Raw genomic sequence first — 17,300 nt, 5'->3', positions numbered from 1 at the left:
AGAAGTTTACGGCTGCAAAATAGCTCGGGTATTTAGCCACAGGCCAAAATCTGCAAATACACTTTTAATTATTTATGAATATTAAGAGGTAGGCTTTAAATTCTTGGGTTATGTCATGATGGTTTTTGTTGATATGCTTTGCAAGATAATTCAAAATATACCTTCACTGAATTTAATCTCCAAATAAAACCAATGAAAATGTAAAAGATCATATTCATACATTAACCTCTATTCTTTGTCAGCACAAACACTTATATTTACTGCATAGCATACAGTTCCACTAAAACTGATGGAAAATAAGGATGCTAAATGAATTATATTTTTGCTGCAGTGTGTGGCTCCGGCACATTTTCTATCATTTTATTGTGGAATCAGTTCTATTTCAAAAACCAGATCATGTGATGTTCGGTGTGGTAGTGATGCTGTTGTTAAAACTGTGAGGAGAAGGATGGAGATAGTAGTGCAGATAATGAAGAGAAGAGAAAGAAGGTTGTGTTTACTGTGATAGTGTTTTCGGATATTTTTAGACCGCATATATTTTGTGTCGCATGTTCAACCGGCAGCCAGAACAGCTTTCAAGAAAATGTAGACACACAAAACTTAAGGCAAGACATCTTTTTTATTTGTTTTGTTTTTTAAACTGATCAGAACATTTAACAACTCATTTTCAGATTTCTTAGGTGGAAAACAGAAAGAAGTCAAATGAAAATGTCTACAGTATTTTTTTATTCTGGGACGTTCATGTGAAAAATGTGCGCTATAGTTGACAACATTTTATAATAGACAAATGGATATAATTAAAGAATTTACTCACTTACTAAAACACTTAAAATGTTATTTCCTCAAATGTATACGAGTAAATGTTTCCATAACTTGTGAAGATGTTTCCATATCATGTGATGTGGTTTTAGTCATATTCGGAAACCACACAATGTTACAGTATTGAGATACAAATAATACATCTTTCTATTTTTGTTATGATTTGCTCATCAGTTTAAGCTTCTAAACTTTTTCAAACAAGGTCCCTCACCTCCTTTGACAACCTGCAGAGCTCCTTTCAGTACGATCCAGCAGATCTTGGAAACAGCTTCTCTTTGTAGATGGTCACGTCAGACCTAGGAGGAAAAAAAAGAAAGACGAGACAAAAGTAAGTAGGGAATAACGTATGTAAAATATACATGACGACTACAAGCTTGTTACAAAGCATCGTCACACAGAAGAGCAGGAAACAGGACGACATGTCATCACGCTGTCACCGTGCTACAGTATGTTGAAGAGGGGCTTCATACAAGTTGGGGGGGGTGGGAGACAACTGTTTGTGCGTTGGGTTTTTGTCATACATGCATACGGACGCGGGTGGCTGCATCCCAAGCAATGTAGCTTCTGCAGCAAGCAATTTGGATCATGACCGTGTGTTTGGGAAATTATAAAACATATCTTGAGTCACATTGTTCATATTAGGTCACAGGTTATTAAGATAAGATAAGAAGTACTTTATTGATCCCAATTTGGGAAAATGTTGTGTTGCAGAAGCATAAAAAGACATGGCATTGTACAATAAAAATGTAAAGACTAGAAATAAACAAGAAAGTAGAAAATATACTTGTTGAATTACAAATTTAAGAGCAGTATAGGATTTTTTAATTTAAACTGTAACGTTTGAATCTGTGACTTTCAGGGAGGAGCAGTGGAATTTTATGAAAATAAATGTACGAAGATCAAATACATCAAATGACACATGGATATACAACATGTTTTTACTTTTATAGTATTTTATATATGCCATCTAAACAGGCAAGGGTCAAAGAAAAAGAGATCATCTGAATGAAAATGAGCAAGATACTGTTAACATTTTTGAAATACACTGTGAAAGGAATGTACTACAAAGACAGAAAATGTATCATATTAATACATTGAGTTATTTTAACAAGAACATTTGAGCATATATCGTAATCTGAATACGTCCTGTTTATGTGCAGACATTTCAGAGCAGATATGGTTAGTACCCCTGCCTCTTGAGCCACATGTCCCCCCCTGCTGGCCCAGGATCAGATCCTGCACTGGCTTCTCTGCTGGGATACCTCTGCTGTGTCTCTGATGCTTAAAAACATAAAACCTTAATATAATACTCACTAAACCAAAATATAAAAACATATTTCAACGTCTAGCTTTTATTGAATATTGTTAAGATGGTGGGTTTGTTTTATTGAACGTTTTTATTCACTAACCTAAACAAAGATCATTATGAGCACTGAAGATTGGAAAATAGTTCAGAATCCAAACAGTATGATTTTATTGAAAGGGTCGATGAAACATCTTGTTTTTCTTATTCTACTTTTATATTGCTTAGTATCAGTACAACTAGTAAAACATATTTTTAAATGAAAATGTTAAGCTGTGATGCATTTGTCTCCCTGATGTAATCACAGCCAACCTTTACTGATTTAGTTTTGGGGGTGCGATCTGAGTCTAAACCACACTGAATATACCTCACAGAAAATGTAATATACCTCACAGAAAATATTCAACAAGAGTATTATTCTAAATGAGCCAGCAAAGGCTGCAGATAAAGGCATTGATATTGAACCTTGTTTTTTTAAGATGTTAACATAATGATTAGGTTTCTGTTGTATTGTGTTTAATGTAAGAAATTATTCTTAAATGTAATAAGTTTGAATAAGTAGGCTTACATTTTAAATGCATTTAAAGCACCTCTAAGACAATGAACAGTATCTTGTTAGCTGCAGCTCGTCTGTCTGTCTGTCTGTCTGTCGTTATTCTTTGGGATGGAGATATTAGTGACGTAAGTCGCCTCCATCAATCAGCATGCAGGCCGCGTTGACAGGCAGGGACAGACAGATGTTGGGGCGGTCCTTAGTATTTATTTTACCTCATAACAGGCGACCTCAGACCTCCTCTCTGCGCATATGATCAGCTTTTACAGACTGGCAGTCGCTCAGAAAACCGAGCGTAAAGACGCAGAGATGTTCAGAGGAGCTTGACTGCTGTGCGTAATGAGGAGGAGACACTCACTGTTTATTACCTGTTCACTGAGAAAGCGTCAGGTAGGGGAGAGTATATTTGGAAACTCACCAGAGGCAGTTAAAGCAGGACTGCAGAGAGTTTGTAATCCGGTTTCTGGTCAAAGATCCGGTCCAAACCCCCGGTTGTATCCCGGACTGGAGCCGGCGTGGCTCGGCAAGTCATGTCCTAAAGTCCTATGGGTGGCCGCACGCGGAAGAAGATCGCAACTCCCATTCCATCCAATTCACTTTGTTTCTCTCACTCAGAAATAAATACAAACTTTAGACGTATTTCCCTTCTCTTTGCTCCACTATCCTGTCCAGCATTAAACGGATACATCACGCTGTCTCATTGGAGGTAACATTAGCCTACTTGTGTGCCCTTTATAAACACTTTATGGTGGATAATAGTTAGGAAGGAGTGTAGGCTATTAATGGAGCCTCTTGTGGATGCAGAGCCCCTCCCCTTCACCACAAGCCTCGCTAAAAAGGTGTAACGAATCGATCTGCAGCCTCCTTTGTCCCGCTAAAGAGGTCACCGAAAATCTGCACATTTCTAGCAAACTTTGGAGCAGAGCTAAGAGGGGATTTGCACTTCAAATTTAAGACTGTCTGAACAAGGGAAACTCCTTATTTTATCTTGCATCTTACCCGGGTCAGAGAAAAACAGTGTCCTAAAATTCGGTGTCATTCAAGGAAACACTTTTATTAGTAGGCTATCGTGTTTTTATATAATGTAATTGTCAGGAGTTTCACTATTTACATTAAGTATTTGGTTATTTCAAGTTGTAATCCAAACTATCAGTCAGGCCTGATTTTACTTTGCTTTATAATAATATTATCCTCCATGTGCAGGATCATCAAAGTCTAGTTTTTGATTTAAGCGATTTTTTATGGAAATTGTATTTGTATATTTTTTGCAATTGAAAAGGCAGTATTTGCTTTGTCGTCGTTAGATCACAGTCCTAATCGAATACATTTACTAACTGGATAAGAGCATGCGCAGGAACTATTTTACCAAATCTCTTTTTAATGTTTATATATATCTCTCTCACACACACACACACTGGCTGCAAGTCAACTTTTTGAGTGTCATTGTGTTGTTTTAGTTAACAAATCGGCCACTTGCATGTCCAGGAGCAGGACGCACCTCCTTTATGAGCAGAGACAGAGGCGTAGAAATGAAAGCCATCCCAGTGAACAATTAGAGCCTCGGATTGACAGGTGGGCTCTGACTGTCAGGGTGACGCTTCTGGAGGGGTGGAGTAAAGGAGAGGCCGGAAAGGCAGCTGGATGTGTCTGTCTATCTGTGGGAGCTGTCTGAACGCACGGCGCATCACCAACGTGCGCACATTTCACTGCGGACAATATCCAGGGACGCTCGTTAGAATAAACAATAATAAATAAAAAACCCGGAAACAATAACAACAGTAAGTCTGCGGCTCAGAGGGCGGGCCTGCTCGATGTGTTTTGGGATGACTTTCTGAAAAATTCGTCAAGTGTCCGTGTTGACAATCGGACGGACGGCGTATATGTGAGTATTTCATTATCCAGGGGGTGTTTTCAGGGAGACGGGGTGTGAGCTGATCGCTGCTGCGGGTTTTCTCCTCTCACACACACACACACTTGACTGATTGACACACACCCAGCCAGGCTAACGTGTCACTCTTTCCTCCTTTTCCTCTGATTTCCTCCTAAAGACTGTACGGAGCCCGGAGCTAGCACCTGGACGGAGGAAGCGGAACACTACGGCGCAGTTTGGACTCCACCACCGAGTGAGTTAAAACGCCAGAAGAGGATCTCCCGTTTTTCTTCACTTTTCCCTTGAACCGAGGTATGAAATAGTCCGGTGAGGGGTGTAAACCTTTTTTTGATGGGAACGCGGCGAGGATCTCCGGCAGCTGTCCATATCCCCCCTCGATAGACTGAGATCCGCACGGAGCTTTCCGCCAGTTTTCACCGACAGCAGCCTGCGATGAGTTTCTGTGATCGGCAGAAGTTAACGGACGAGCTCCCTTTCGCTTTAAACGATCTATGTTTTTAATTTTCCCACCGGACATACCGATTATAAAATGATCAGAAGAGAATAACTCTCCACTCGCATCGATAAAAAAAAGACTTCTTCGCCCTGCGAGGGATCTACACTTTCATTCTAACATCCGCTGAAGAACTGAAGGAAACACTGCTGGCTTTGATTTCCTCATTTTTGGTTTTTTCCTCTTCAGCTTGTCCGCGATTTTTATCTCTGCATGAAAAGTCAGGCAGAAAGTCTTGCAGCAGCATGCCGAGGAGAAAGCAGCAAGCACCGCGGCGGTCAGCAGGTAAGAAACACACGCACTTCAATCTCCTTACAGTCACCAGAAACAGCCAGGAAGCACATCCAGTACGCACACAAGTTTACACACAGCGAACAGGCCTAATGCAGGACACAGCACGAGGATAACAGGACACGTTATACACCGTAAACTCGAGTCTCTATGTGGATTCAGCTAAATGTCCGTATGTATAATTTTCCAACCTTTTACCAGCCTATAATAAGTTCATTGTTACTTATCTAAGGCTTGCCATGCCTCGGTGCCAATTGTGCCTCTTGAGAAATGAATGCACTTCACTTTCAACGCTTTAAAGCTGATCCTCCACTAGGTTGCCAGCATCCAAGTTCCCCAAACAAAGCTCATCTTATCTCATTTTTACAGGCTAACGTGTTTGATGTGTTGGTGCCAGTAAGAAAAAAAAAAAGAAAGTGGCGTATTTTGAGCTTGTGTTCCGCTCAGGGATTGCCATCCTTGATTTGATGCTTGATTGATCGCCTGTCATGCGACTGCCTTTGATCTATTCATTCCTGATAAACATCAGTAAATCATTCACCATAGAGACACGCATGCGCCCCGGCAGCTGGACTCCCTCAAAGGATAACTTTTTGCCCCCACCGAGGAGCAAAGAAAAGACAAATTGAAAGAAAAGTTCTCAAGCGGGATAAATACTTTGCGATTAATACCCAAGGGGGAGGGAACAAGGGAGGAGGGGAGGAGGGGTGCTGGGGCGTAGCGAGATCACAGAAAAACAACTCAAACAGAAATAGTCCCAAAACACTGCAGGGTGAAGAGGGGAGGTTATCTCTAATGGTCACTTTAAGCTCTTGACCTGACCTCTGCGTGTATCTAGTGAAAGCTGTGTTGTGAATGTCATAAATGTTATAGACAGGATGCAACAGCAAGATTATATACATCAAAACACAATTTTAAGATTGGTAAAGTATGTAAAATCACTATTGTGTATCATAAACTAGTCAACATGTAAGTGTTTAGGTGTGTTTCAGATGAGCATCTGTAACAACAGGCACCAAAAGTGTTAAAAGTGAACCACTCATTTGTATTTAAGCTTTTATTTAGGAGAAAGAATCTCAGCAAAAGTCAATAATTACATATTTTCTATGCCACAATATCTGTTATAGCTCCCACATTTTGCCTTCTGACACTTGGGCCTACATGTTTTCGTTAAGTTGATCAGACATGAACTGTTCTGAGGGAGAATGGCATGTTTGCCTGCATCCATTTGATGTCCCTGGGCGATGTGAGTGATTGACATGCGTTTTTCAAATGACGGGGAAAAGAGGAGCCTTTGAAGTTTGTGCAGTAATGACCAAAGCCGAATAAAACAGCTGTAGAATGTTAAGCAGGCGCTGGAAATGTGAGGTTAAGCAGACTTAATCAAGGTTGTGACAGAAAGACTTTGAACTCGGTGGGGCTGTAATTTCTAATTGACGCCAGGCTTTAGTGATGGATAGAGAGAAATGTGTTTGAAGAACAAGCCTGGAAGTGAATAGTGTCGGTTTATACCTCTGCCACTGGTGAAATCCACAAAACAGAGCGATACACAAAAAAGCGTTTCCTGTTTTTCAACCTCTTCTGGTCACTCAGTCAGCCAAGCTCTGAAGTGGCCCCATTCCGGCTCAGCTTTTGAATATTGATTTAATTGTCTGTTTTTGTGACAGACACATACATCACAGGCAGTAATGGTCAATCCCAACTTGGCAGGCTTTGTCTCTATGTTATTTCCAGCACATGACATATGGTCAATCTAAAAAACTATAACACCTATACTGAAGTGTGTGTGCGATTTCTTCCTCTAGTGAAATGGTGTACACACCTTTTAAACACGGCCTATTTTTACAATACATTACCAGATATTTCCACAACCTGGATTTGTCACTTGCACTAAAATAAAATGTTGCATACGCTCCTCAGAGAGAGAGAAAGAGAGGCTTCAATGGCTCTTTGTATGCCATTTCAAATGGGCTCTGTTTCATCAGTCACAGTGATGATTTTAGACCCTGTAATGGCGCTGTACCCTATCTAGTTTATGACCAGTGACAATACATCAGTGTTCTTTCATTTGGAACCACATTACTGCATCTGTTAGTTTTGGCAGTTGAGTTCAGTGCAGTGCAATTTGAGCAGCAGAGACTTTTGCTGCAGTCATTTGTCGTCATTTTCCATTTTTTTCCCGTGTCTCCTCTCACAGAAGTACTGTTGTGCTGTGAGGTATTTCTTAATGGACCTCAAGGAAAACAATGCAGTCATATTACGTTATTATGATAAGGATTCAAATGTAAAAAGAGGAGAAATGTAAAGGATAAACAGTATTGTGTCTCTAAGCGAGTTTTGTTTCTCTCTTTTTGTGATACATTTTATATATTTAACTCTTTACAAATCATTTACATTCTTTATCTTCCAAAAACATTCTCTGCTTCTCTGATTTAATATCGGGTCACATTTTATTGATTTATTCTGACATTTCACTAACCACCTATTTTAACTGCATGATATCGGACTGTTGACTTTGGTTGCATTAGCATGTATGACGAATATATTGTGCGTATTACATAGATAGGCAGTAATTAGTTCAGTTTAAGATGCGAAATGTGGTGTACAAGATAAACAAAGAAGCCATAACTCTGTATTTGCCTTGATACCGAGGTCACTGTTTTGATTGCTGTCGGAAAATTAATGGTATTTCTGCATGTCTACTCCCGCTTTTAGTTGCCAGCCACAATATCTTAAATCAAGCACTGTCACTCTAAGTAATGAATCTGTCAACTAATCATTCAACATGTCAGTGTGATTACAGTGTGACACTGTGTTGAATTTATTCCAGGAGTTAAAAAGGTCTATCTTAAAAAAATATATATGTTTTTTTATCACCTATCCTGCATAACAATCCTGAGACATAGGAAGAGGCGGGGCAAACGGTATGTGACCAATCCACAGTGGGAAGGACCAAGATACTGGTTAGTTTATGGGATAGACATATTTATAATTACTTTTCTTACGTTGATTATTCAGGGAATGTAAAATCTACTCGGTTTCCTTTCACTCTTAAGTACGAGTTTGGAAATATTTACTCCTGCACGATTCTTATCTCCAGTGACAAAAGAGAGAGCAGCTTCTACACTGACAGAATTATTACAGGTCATGAAGGGAGAGAAAGTGACATGCTGTGATATTTTCAAACATTACCATGTGGAAATGTGTTCTTTCATAGCTAAAGAGCGTAATTAGTTTGCCTTTGTCTCCTCTTGATAGAAATGTTAGGCTACTGGCTGGGTTTGGCCACTCACACAATGATGCTACTAATTAAAAAGTTTAGCGCCCTAAACATAAATCAGGTTACAGAGACTGTTGATGCTGTTCATTTCTTTAATATGTATGATTCAGTGTCTCCAATAAACGGACATCAGTGCTACATTTTAATGATCTGTCTGTATAGCTTTGCTCAGCATGTGTTTAATTAAAGCGCTCGGCAACATTTGTCCAGATTGAAGACACAATGAGGAAGAGGATGCAGAGACAGTGCCTTGCCTTATGAGCTTCACAACTGACATCAGCGGCAGAACCCCCTTTACAGCGCAATACAACTACCTCAATGCAGCAGGAGTCTCTTAATTATGACTTGTGGGCGGGGGAGAAGTTGAGCTTCCCTTCTTCCCGACGGCATCGTTAGCCGTGGTCCCTAATTATCCAGGTAGCTGACAGATCAGTGACAGGGCCCCACCGATTAATGCTTACAAATTCAGCAATGTGTCAAGTCGGCAAGCTGCCTTGATATAATCAACTTTGTGTAAGCTACTTTTCATACACCCAGATATTTCAGTGTACAATCATCAGCAGAGGTTGCAGTGGGAAGTGACAAATCACAATGTGTGCCCGTGCTGGACACAAACACCCGTGTAAACAGGGTATTGATGGTAGCAGTCTCAAGTCTGGATGTACACCTATGCTAAGTAGATGAAATATGACTGCAAATTGTTGTATAGTATGCATTACAGGTCGTTTTCAATAGAAAAGCAATAGCTGGCTTCCATTGGATGTGAAAGATGTTCCTAATACTTTCCCTCTGATCTTTCTGGTAACAGCCTTTTGGTTTGTTTGACAGAACAGGAACAAAGTTCTAAGCGAAGCAGCATTCATTCATTTTGCTGTTGTTGTTACTTTGAATTGTATTTCTCCTGCAGAAATTGAGCTCACGGCACCTGTCAACTAAGAAGTCATCGCCTTGGAACCTTGTGTTGGTTTATCGGGATGTTTCTGATAAAGTATTTAATGGCATTTGTCAGGAGTTGAAGGTGTGCTGTGAGAAAAAAATATTATTTGTGAAGTGAAAAGGGCTGTAGATGAGGTGTGTGTGTGTGTGTGTGTGTGTGTGTGTGTGTGTGTGTGTGTGTGTGTGTGTGTGTGTGTGTGTGTGTGTGTGTGTGTGTGTGTGTGTGTGTGTGTGTGTGTGTGTGTGTGTGTGTGTGTGTGTGTGTGTGTGTGTGTGTGTGTGTGTGTGTGTGTGTGTGTGTGTGTGTGTGTGTGTGTGTGTGTGTGTGTGTGTGTGTGTGTGTGTGTGTGTGTGTGTGTGTGTGTGTGTGTGTGTGTGTGTGTGTGTGTGTGTGTGTGTGTGTGTGTGTGTGTGTGTGTGTGTGTGTGTGTGTGTGTGTGTGTGTGTGTGTGTGTGTGTGTGTGTCACTGAGCAAGATGAGTTTGTTTGTGTGTGTGAAATATTCTGATCCTCTGATAAGGCAGCGTATGTAAAGTGTCATTAACAGGTGACATTGACTGAAGGAGTCAGTGGATATATTTGCTATCCCACACTCCGCTACGTTTCATTTGCATGTGGCGTCAGAGCCTGTAGGCCTTCAGGAAATCAAAGACACACACTAATGCGCACACTCGCACAACTACACTCTCTGTCCTCATCTTCATGGAGGTTAAGTGGCAAATGAAGATCGATGACTGCTCTTATGGAAAAGAGAGGGTTGGATTGAAAATATGTGGGAATTAGGCTTGCCAGCAAGGTGACGATGTAAAGGCATTCAGCGTTGCAGCCCCGAGGTAAAACTATCCCAGAGCTTGATGAGGTTCAGAGGAAGCAGGAAAACCTGGATTTTCACTCAAGCATGACACGAGGAGCCTTGACAATGAAGTAAAGAAAACAAGGTCATTTTTACAGTAATAAAACTCACTCGCGTCCCCACTCTTAAACACATCCTGCATTTTTTTATTGTCTCTGGTTTTCAGTGTCTGTTTTCCATTCGCAAAGATATCTTGGCTTCGATTCAAAACAGCTGCACAACAAAAAGCCATGATGTACATTGGGGATGTAGAATAATAACGATAGTGGAATGACTTATCCTTGAGGGGTTAAGGGCTCCAGATGCAAAACAAAGTGTTGGTGCTGATTGAGTGAAAGAGGCAGTTGGGTGAGCAGAGGAGAGGCTGAAATTACAGACAGGGTTTTTAAGATTCATTCTTGTAATTGCTTCATACATTTACACTAGCTAAATGACTCCCCTTTGTATCCAACACAAACATATGGATTTCACCAATCCAATGTAACTGTGGGCCTTCATTCTGGCCATCAGGATGTATGGTTAGGGCTGCAATTAATCATTATTTTCATAATTATAATCTTAAATAATAGATAAACATGTTACCCAAAGCATATCAGAAATAAGAGAATAAATACATGTTTATATTTCAAACACCTAGGGGTTAAATGTCTTGTTTTTTTTGTCCAAGAAATGCTTTAAAACCCAAAGATATGCCGTGGACCGTCATGTATAAAAAAGAAAGGCATCCGGATCCTCACATTTGAGAAGCTGACAATTATTTGTCTGCTGTTTGACTAATCTTTGCAGCTCGTTTTAGGTATTTAGGATAAGAAAGGGTAGAAGCCAAGAAAAGGACAAAGAGAATAAGGCTAAAAAAAAAAGGTGCAGAAGAGAGAGAGAAAAATGTGGAGTGATGATTTAAGGCAAGAAGACGGGAGGTCCAGGGTACACTCAGAGGTCAGTGTGTACTCGGGGGAGCCTCCAGTCTAGAGTGTGTGGTGTTGTTACAATACAGAAATCTTGTATATCTGACATCTAAGTACTTTAATATAAATGCACTTTTAGTTTTACATTCCAGTGCCATGAAACATTGGTGTATCCGTATGTATTGTGTGCGTCCTTCATGATCAACGCTCTGTAGGCCAGACTGACGCCAGTATTGGAGAGACAGAGTTAACCAGAGCTGGCTGCTGTGATTTAATTTGTCAAAAGCCAGACTAGGCAAAAAAGACTGCTTAGATTTTGATATTTGTTTCTGCATTTCGCTTGAGTGATCTCAGAAATAACTAATAATAATAATATATAATATGTGCTACCCTTGATCTATTAGAAATGACCACTGAGGCGGCGCCTGTTGAAGTAAACATGGTGAACATACTAGAGATAAAGCTGGAGATAAATGGCCGCCATAACAGTCTCAGCGAGGTTAGATTACTTCTCAGTAGGCTTCTCGTTTTTATTGAATCTCTTGTTCCCTTTTATTGCTTATACTTAAGTCCAGAGCTCAGTCCATGAAGCTAAGAGTGAAAAAACTGTCTTTGATCCAGCAGCTAAACGTTAGAAAACAGCATTGAGGTGAATGAGTTGCACCGGAGGCCCCGTACGACCCAGCCCCTGAGCCGCTTCTGTTAACCAGCCTTGAACATCTGGGTGGGTAAGAGAGGGTGTGGGTGAGGGGGAAGAAGACAACAGAGGGAGAGAAAGATGGGCTGTGAAGAAAAGGTATTAAAAGTGACAGATGAACAGGACTCTGGTAGACGTTCTCCTGCAGCAGCTGTGACTGCTGCCATTGCTCTGACAGGTGTCAATTAAGAATTACTGCCGAGGCCCTGTAGTCATTTTTTCCTGCCCAGCTGTCTGTCTCTGTGCCTTTTTGAGAAATAACACTTTACCCTTGTCACTGCTTTAGCGCTTAGCCGCGGTCGCCCCAGAAAATGAGAGCATGGCGGGCACGCTAATCGATAACCAGTGTATTAGCAATTATTTTGCCCATTGATTTACGGTGGGGCAGTGACTCCCACCGTGTTATTAGCCGCTGATTACATGCGCCTGTGCTTTACTGCAGGCTAGCACGCCAACGCCACTATAGCTCTGCTGTTGCCAGGTAGACATATTTTATCCTTAGAGCTAAGTTTACATATAAAGACGGAAATAAAACCCATATTTCCTTCTTGAGTGTTGAAGTTTAGTCCTTGAACTTGTCTCCAGATTTAATACAACCATAATTTAATACCCTTTATAGGACAATTAAATTATGTGTTTTAGATTAAACCAAGTCTGGTTACAGAAACCACTTTCACCACTAAATTGTCATGTGACTTCAGCAATAAAACACAATTTAGCTCTCAGTCGTATCTCAAAATGAAACAATCACTCAGGTGGAGCTCTATGGCTGAAATAATGTGTAATTTATGTGTTCTGGGATGACCATTTGAACCACTTTGTTCATGTTGGCTTCCCATATTTCCAACAAAAGGAATCCTTTAACAATTTTAGAATTTTAGAAACCTACTTGTGTGGATTAAAGATGGCTTTATAAGCCCCTAAATAAAGAGACACATTTCTTACTCACAGATGCACCAACCAAATCCTTTTGGACTTTTACCGACCTAAATAGTCACATCAGTTATCGTCGGCTAGCCTGATCCACATTAAGTAGTTTCTCATCAATGATATCAGGACAATAAACGTTCGATCAGTGCGTCACTATTTTACCACAACTTTAAATGTACTTATACATTCTTTATCTTAAAGCTAATGATTTTTGGAAGGTTTTACATATTTCAAGAAAATGGCTCAGATGCTTGAAACATTTGTAGAAACTGTCTAGTAAAAAAAACAAGAGTCATTTAAAGACACTAACAACTGCAGTACTCTTTGGCTGAATATTTTATCTCAGCAGAAATTCCATTAAAGTTCAGAACAGGAAAATGAAAACTTTGTAATGGAGAGTTACGTAAATTCTTCACGGCAAAGTATAAAGCAACCCCAGAAATGCTTGAGGCTTACAAATAGAATTAGTGTATTTTGTTTATTTTTTGTAGTTGCCAAGGCAAGGGCTGGATATGAGCTGGAATATTTATGCCCATGATAGCTGTACACTTTGGGTGTTTTGAATATAATCCCCCTTTAAACATCAGCGGAACATTAACATTAATCAAATGTATGCAAACTAAGCAGCAGCTTGTGGTGACGTTTATTTTTCCCTTCATAGCTCCCAAAAAGAGCCTTGGTTTTACTGCATGTAGATTATGTTGGCAAGAACCAGTACACTATATCAGGAGAAGAAAGGTACTTGTTTTTATTACATGGATAAAAGCTGGCCTCAGCGTAACCAAGTCCAAACAATGTGGACAAAAGTCGGGGTGGACATTTCTATCCCCAAAGGAGTCTTTGTTTAACTGATAAGGTGGGATGAGAAGCAATGAATATCATTTTTTTGGACACTAGTTTACTGCAGATAAGCCATCTGGGAATAGATACAGTTAACAGATGACACTTTGTCCTTGAAAGCGGACGCTGGGGAAGGTCACGCTGCATCCTCCCCTCACCTCTTCATCTTTATCTCAGCCTACTCCCTCTTTTTCTCCTGTTTTTTGGGGGGGATTACTGCCCTACTCTCTCTGCCTGTAAGCCTTTTCTCATCTTCCTATCTGTCATCAATCTCTATCTTACTGACTCAATTCTCCTCTACCCTGCTCATATTTTCTTTCATCTTCCTCCCTGTCTCTTGCCCTCATCTCTCTCTCTCTCTCTCTCTCTCTCTCTCTTACCGGATGCTCAAGATTCAGTGAGCTGGTTACAAGAACATGAACTCGACATCTGAAAAGGAGAGCGTAATATACCCTTTCAGGCCCACTGGCCGTGTTCTCATATTTCAAAAACCTCTTTCTGCAATAGTCTGATTTCAACAACACACGGCAGTCACACTTCTGCGTTGTAAAAAACTGAAAGGTCACAGGGCAGTTAAGTCATGTGTCATCTTCTCTGAAGTTTAAACGCATGACTGTCACGTATTTTCCTAGAGGAGACATTTCCATTCCCATGAAGCTCTGTTGCACAGGAAAATAATGAAAGCATATTTTGTTTTAGTGTTGCCCTCCAGTTTTCGTTGACTCAAACCCAAGCGCTTCAGGATTTGTCTTGGCAGATGAGAAGCGCTATATACATTGTATTTATTATTATTATTATTATTATTATTATTATTATTGAGCTAGCTATTTTCAGGGTTTCATAAAGTACTCACTCAACGGTCCTCGGTTTGATGGGCAGTTGAAAGGGGATATAATGTCCCTGGATCCCAACCCATTCAACAGCACCACATGCTACCCCCCAAAAAATTCCTCCCAAATCTCTCCTGAGCCGCCGTGTTGTCTCAGACTTGACAATCACAGGGGGTATATAAGCTCAGCTCTGTCCCTCTAAGTCGTCTGTCTCAGAGTGAACAGCAGGACGCCTCCTTTGCACCCAAACGTCTCCTGTGTCAGCGTGTCTCTCTCCTCACTCAGTCCCTCCGTCTGTCTGTCCCTCTAACTGGCTGTCCACCTGAGCATCTGTTTCTGATCACCTGTCTCTGGCTGTCTGCTGACCCAACTGTTGTCCTGTTTACTTGTCTCTCTCTGGTCCATCTGCCTCTCCCAAGCTACACCATGACAGGACTGCCACTGCATCAAAACCAACCACCTTGAAACATGTTGACATTGAATAATGTTTCGTAGGGTAATTCGCATCAACGTCAGTGTTGGGTGTAAAGTTGAAATTATTAATACATTTTAGCAGAAACAAAGTAATATCACGGATTTTGGTAATTATAATTATTTTGTTTTGTCAAGGAACCACCTGAAATTGAATTGTTTATAGTTTCCTTTTTCGTTCCATCCATGCCGCGCCATTTCTCCCAGTGCGCCACCCTAAGAATCTCCAGTGTATCCTCTTGGAAAAACTCTAGCTTCACAAGCAAAGAATTGAAATTGTTAAACATACATCTTCTTTTGCCACTGGTTCTATTCCATACGATACGATATACTTTATTGTCCCCGTAAGGAAATTTGTTCTGGACTCCGTCCTGCAGTGCATCCATGTACATATACAAACATAGTGGACATTAAGAGACATACACATATCATCAGTCATACACCGTTTGAACAAACACAATACACACAAGTACATACTGACAATGGCGACCTATTGCACAACCCTCATGGCCAACATTAAAAAAAAGTACATTTCGCTACATATCATTTCATGTGAATGTTAAGAAGCTTAATCGACATAGGTAGGAATGAGTGCTTATAGCGGTTCAGCCTGCTCATAGATACAAGTTGCATATATTGTGGTCCTAAAATAATGTCTCTCCATTCAAAGCCTTGAATATTTTTGCTGGTCCGTCCTGCAAAATATGGTCCATGGCTTCTGTTTCTTGTCAAACTGGTCCATTTATGTCTATTAAGAAGTGTTTGCTCCTACCTTCAACTTTTTTTATACTTTGGGTACCGCTTGCTCTTCTAACGTTGTGAAGGTCTGTGTAATATATCTGTCATCTTGCCGACTACTTACAGTGTATTTGGAATATGTCTGGCATTACATTCAAAGTCCAAGAATGGGCACATTCCCAGTGTGAGTGAGTCACTTCTAGGTGTGAGTGTGACGTTCTTATTTTTTACTTAACTAATCTGTTTTTACTCTCAATCATCTAAGTCTGTCACTTCATTTATTTCCTGCCTTGCCTCATAGTTGGAGCCTTGTACTCAAACCTTTCTGGTTTAACAATCACTGCTGTCAGATATATGGGAACAACATTAGCCTAGTTAAAAATATACCAGAAACTGTCATTCCAAAGTGATGATAACAATATTTACATAGAGATATAAGTTTTCCAAAATATTCTGATATACAGAAGGTTTCCAAATATATTTGCCCATCACAGTTTATTTGTTTTTTTTCTGATTCAGTGTCCTTCTATTTGAGTTAAATTATCAATTAATTTAACTTATTAAAGCATTAAGATTACTTTTCCATCAGACCAACCACTCACAAAAGACTAAGCTTAAGTTGCAAATCCTCAATATTGAGAAGCAGGTACTTCTTGCATCATAATGCATTTTCTTTTTAAAACTTGGAGGATAGTATTAACATTAATATCCGTCATGAAAAAAGGTCATATGAATTCCTCTCTACTATAAATGTATTAATTAAGACCGCAGAAGTGTACAAACTGATAGGTTAAAGTCTAGGTTACCTGTCACCATGATTTATATGGTTTAAATAATTCCTTTAACACACAACAGAAAGAAATGTGTGCAGCGTTTTACTTGCTCGAGGGTTCTCTGGCATACCCAACACCAGGTTGTTCTTGATAGTTCAGTATGAATAAAAGGCTTTGTGACTTTTTGTTTTGAAAAATACTTTACAGTGTGAGAACAGGAGCTTCAGTGTGAAACCTTGAAAAAGAAAATGCATAGCAGAGATTTGGACTTACAGTAAAATGACAACATATTAAACAATGTATCTGGTGATGTAGTCTCATAAGAAGAACCAGACAAACCATACTGTTAAGTTATATGTGTGTGCACAGGGCAGAGCGTTATTCATTGGGGAGAATGTGTGTGTCAGGGTTTGGTCATTAAACTTGGTCAAACTAAACAAGATCAAAGGGCAGAATGGCCTCGCAATGATTACCATCGAGTTCACTCAATTATCTCGTTAAACTCTGTCCTCCAGGAACTTCACCACGCTATATAACAGCCAAAGAGTCGAGAAGATGAACTAATTTCCAGTTAACAAAAGGACTTTGAGGCTGAAATTGTCATTTCTCACCCGTTTTACAACAATCGGCGTTAAATACAGAGGAACCGTTTCTTCTAGGGGACAGTTTGGGCTAATCTAAGCTAAAACAAAGCTAC

The 17,300-nt window shown here is 40.1% G+C and overlaps 1 protein-coding gene across 1 annotated transcript in view; it reads left to right on the top strand.

The window, feature by feature from the left end:
- The first annotated feature begins 4,240 nt into the window (after positions 1–4,240).
- tshz1 (teashirt zinc finger homeobox 1) overlaps positions 4,241–17,300 on the top strand; it is a 28,184-nt gene continuing 15,124 nt past the window's right edge. Inside the window, exons 1-2 of the mRNA XM_034125330.1 lie at positions 4,241–4,557; positions 4,724–5,344. Coding sequence (XP_033981221.1) covers positions 5,305–5,344 — 40 coding nt within the window. The 5' untranslated portion in view covers positions 4,241–4,557; positions 4,724–5,304. The remainder of the gene's footprint in view (positions 4,558–4,723; positions 5,345–17,300) is intronic.

The sequence above is a fragment of the Trematomus bernacchii genome, unplaced genomic scaffold (genome assembly GCF_902827165.1).
Source record: "Trematomus bernacchii unplaced genomic scaffold, fTreBer1.1, whole genome shotgun sequence".
In the NCBI taxonomy this organism is placed as follows: Eukaryota; Metazoa; Chordata; class Actinopteri; order Perciformes; family Nototheniidae; genus Trematomus; species Trematomus bernacchii.
The sequence above is the reverse complement of the archived record's forward strand: the minus strand, read 5'-3'. Positions and strand labels throughout refer to the sequence as shown.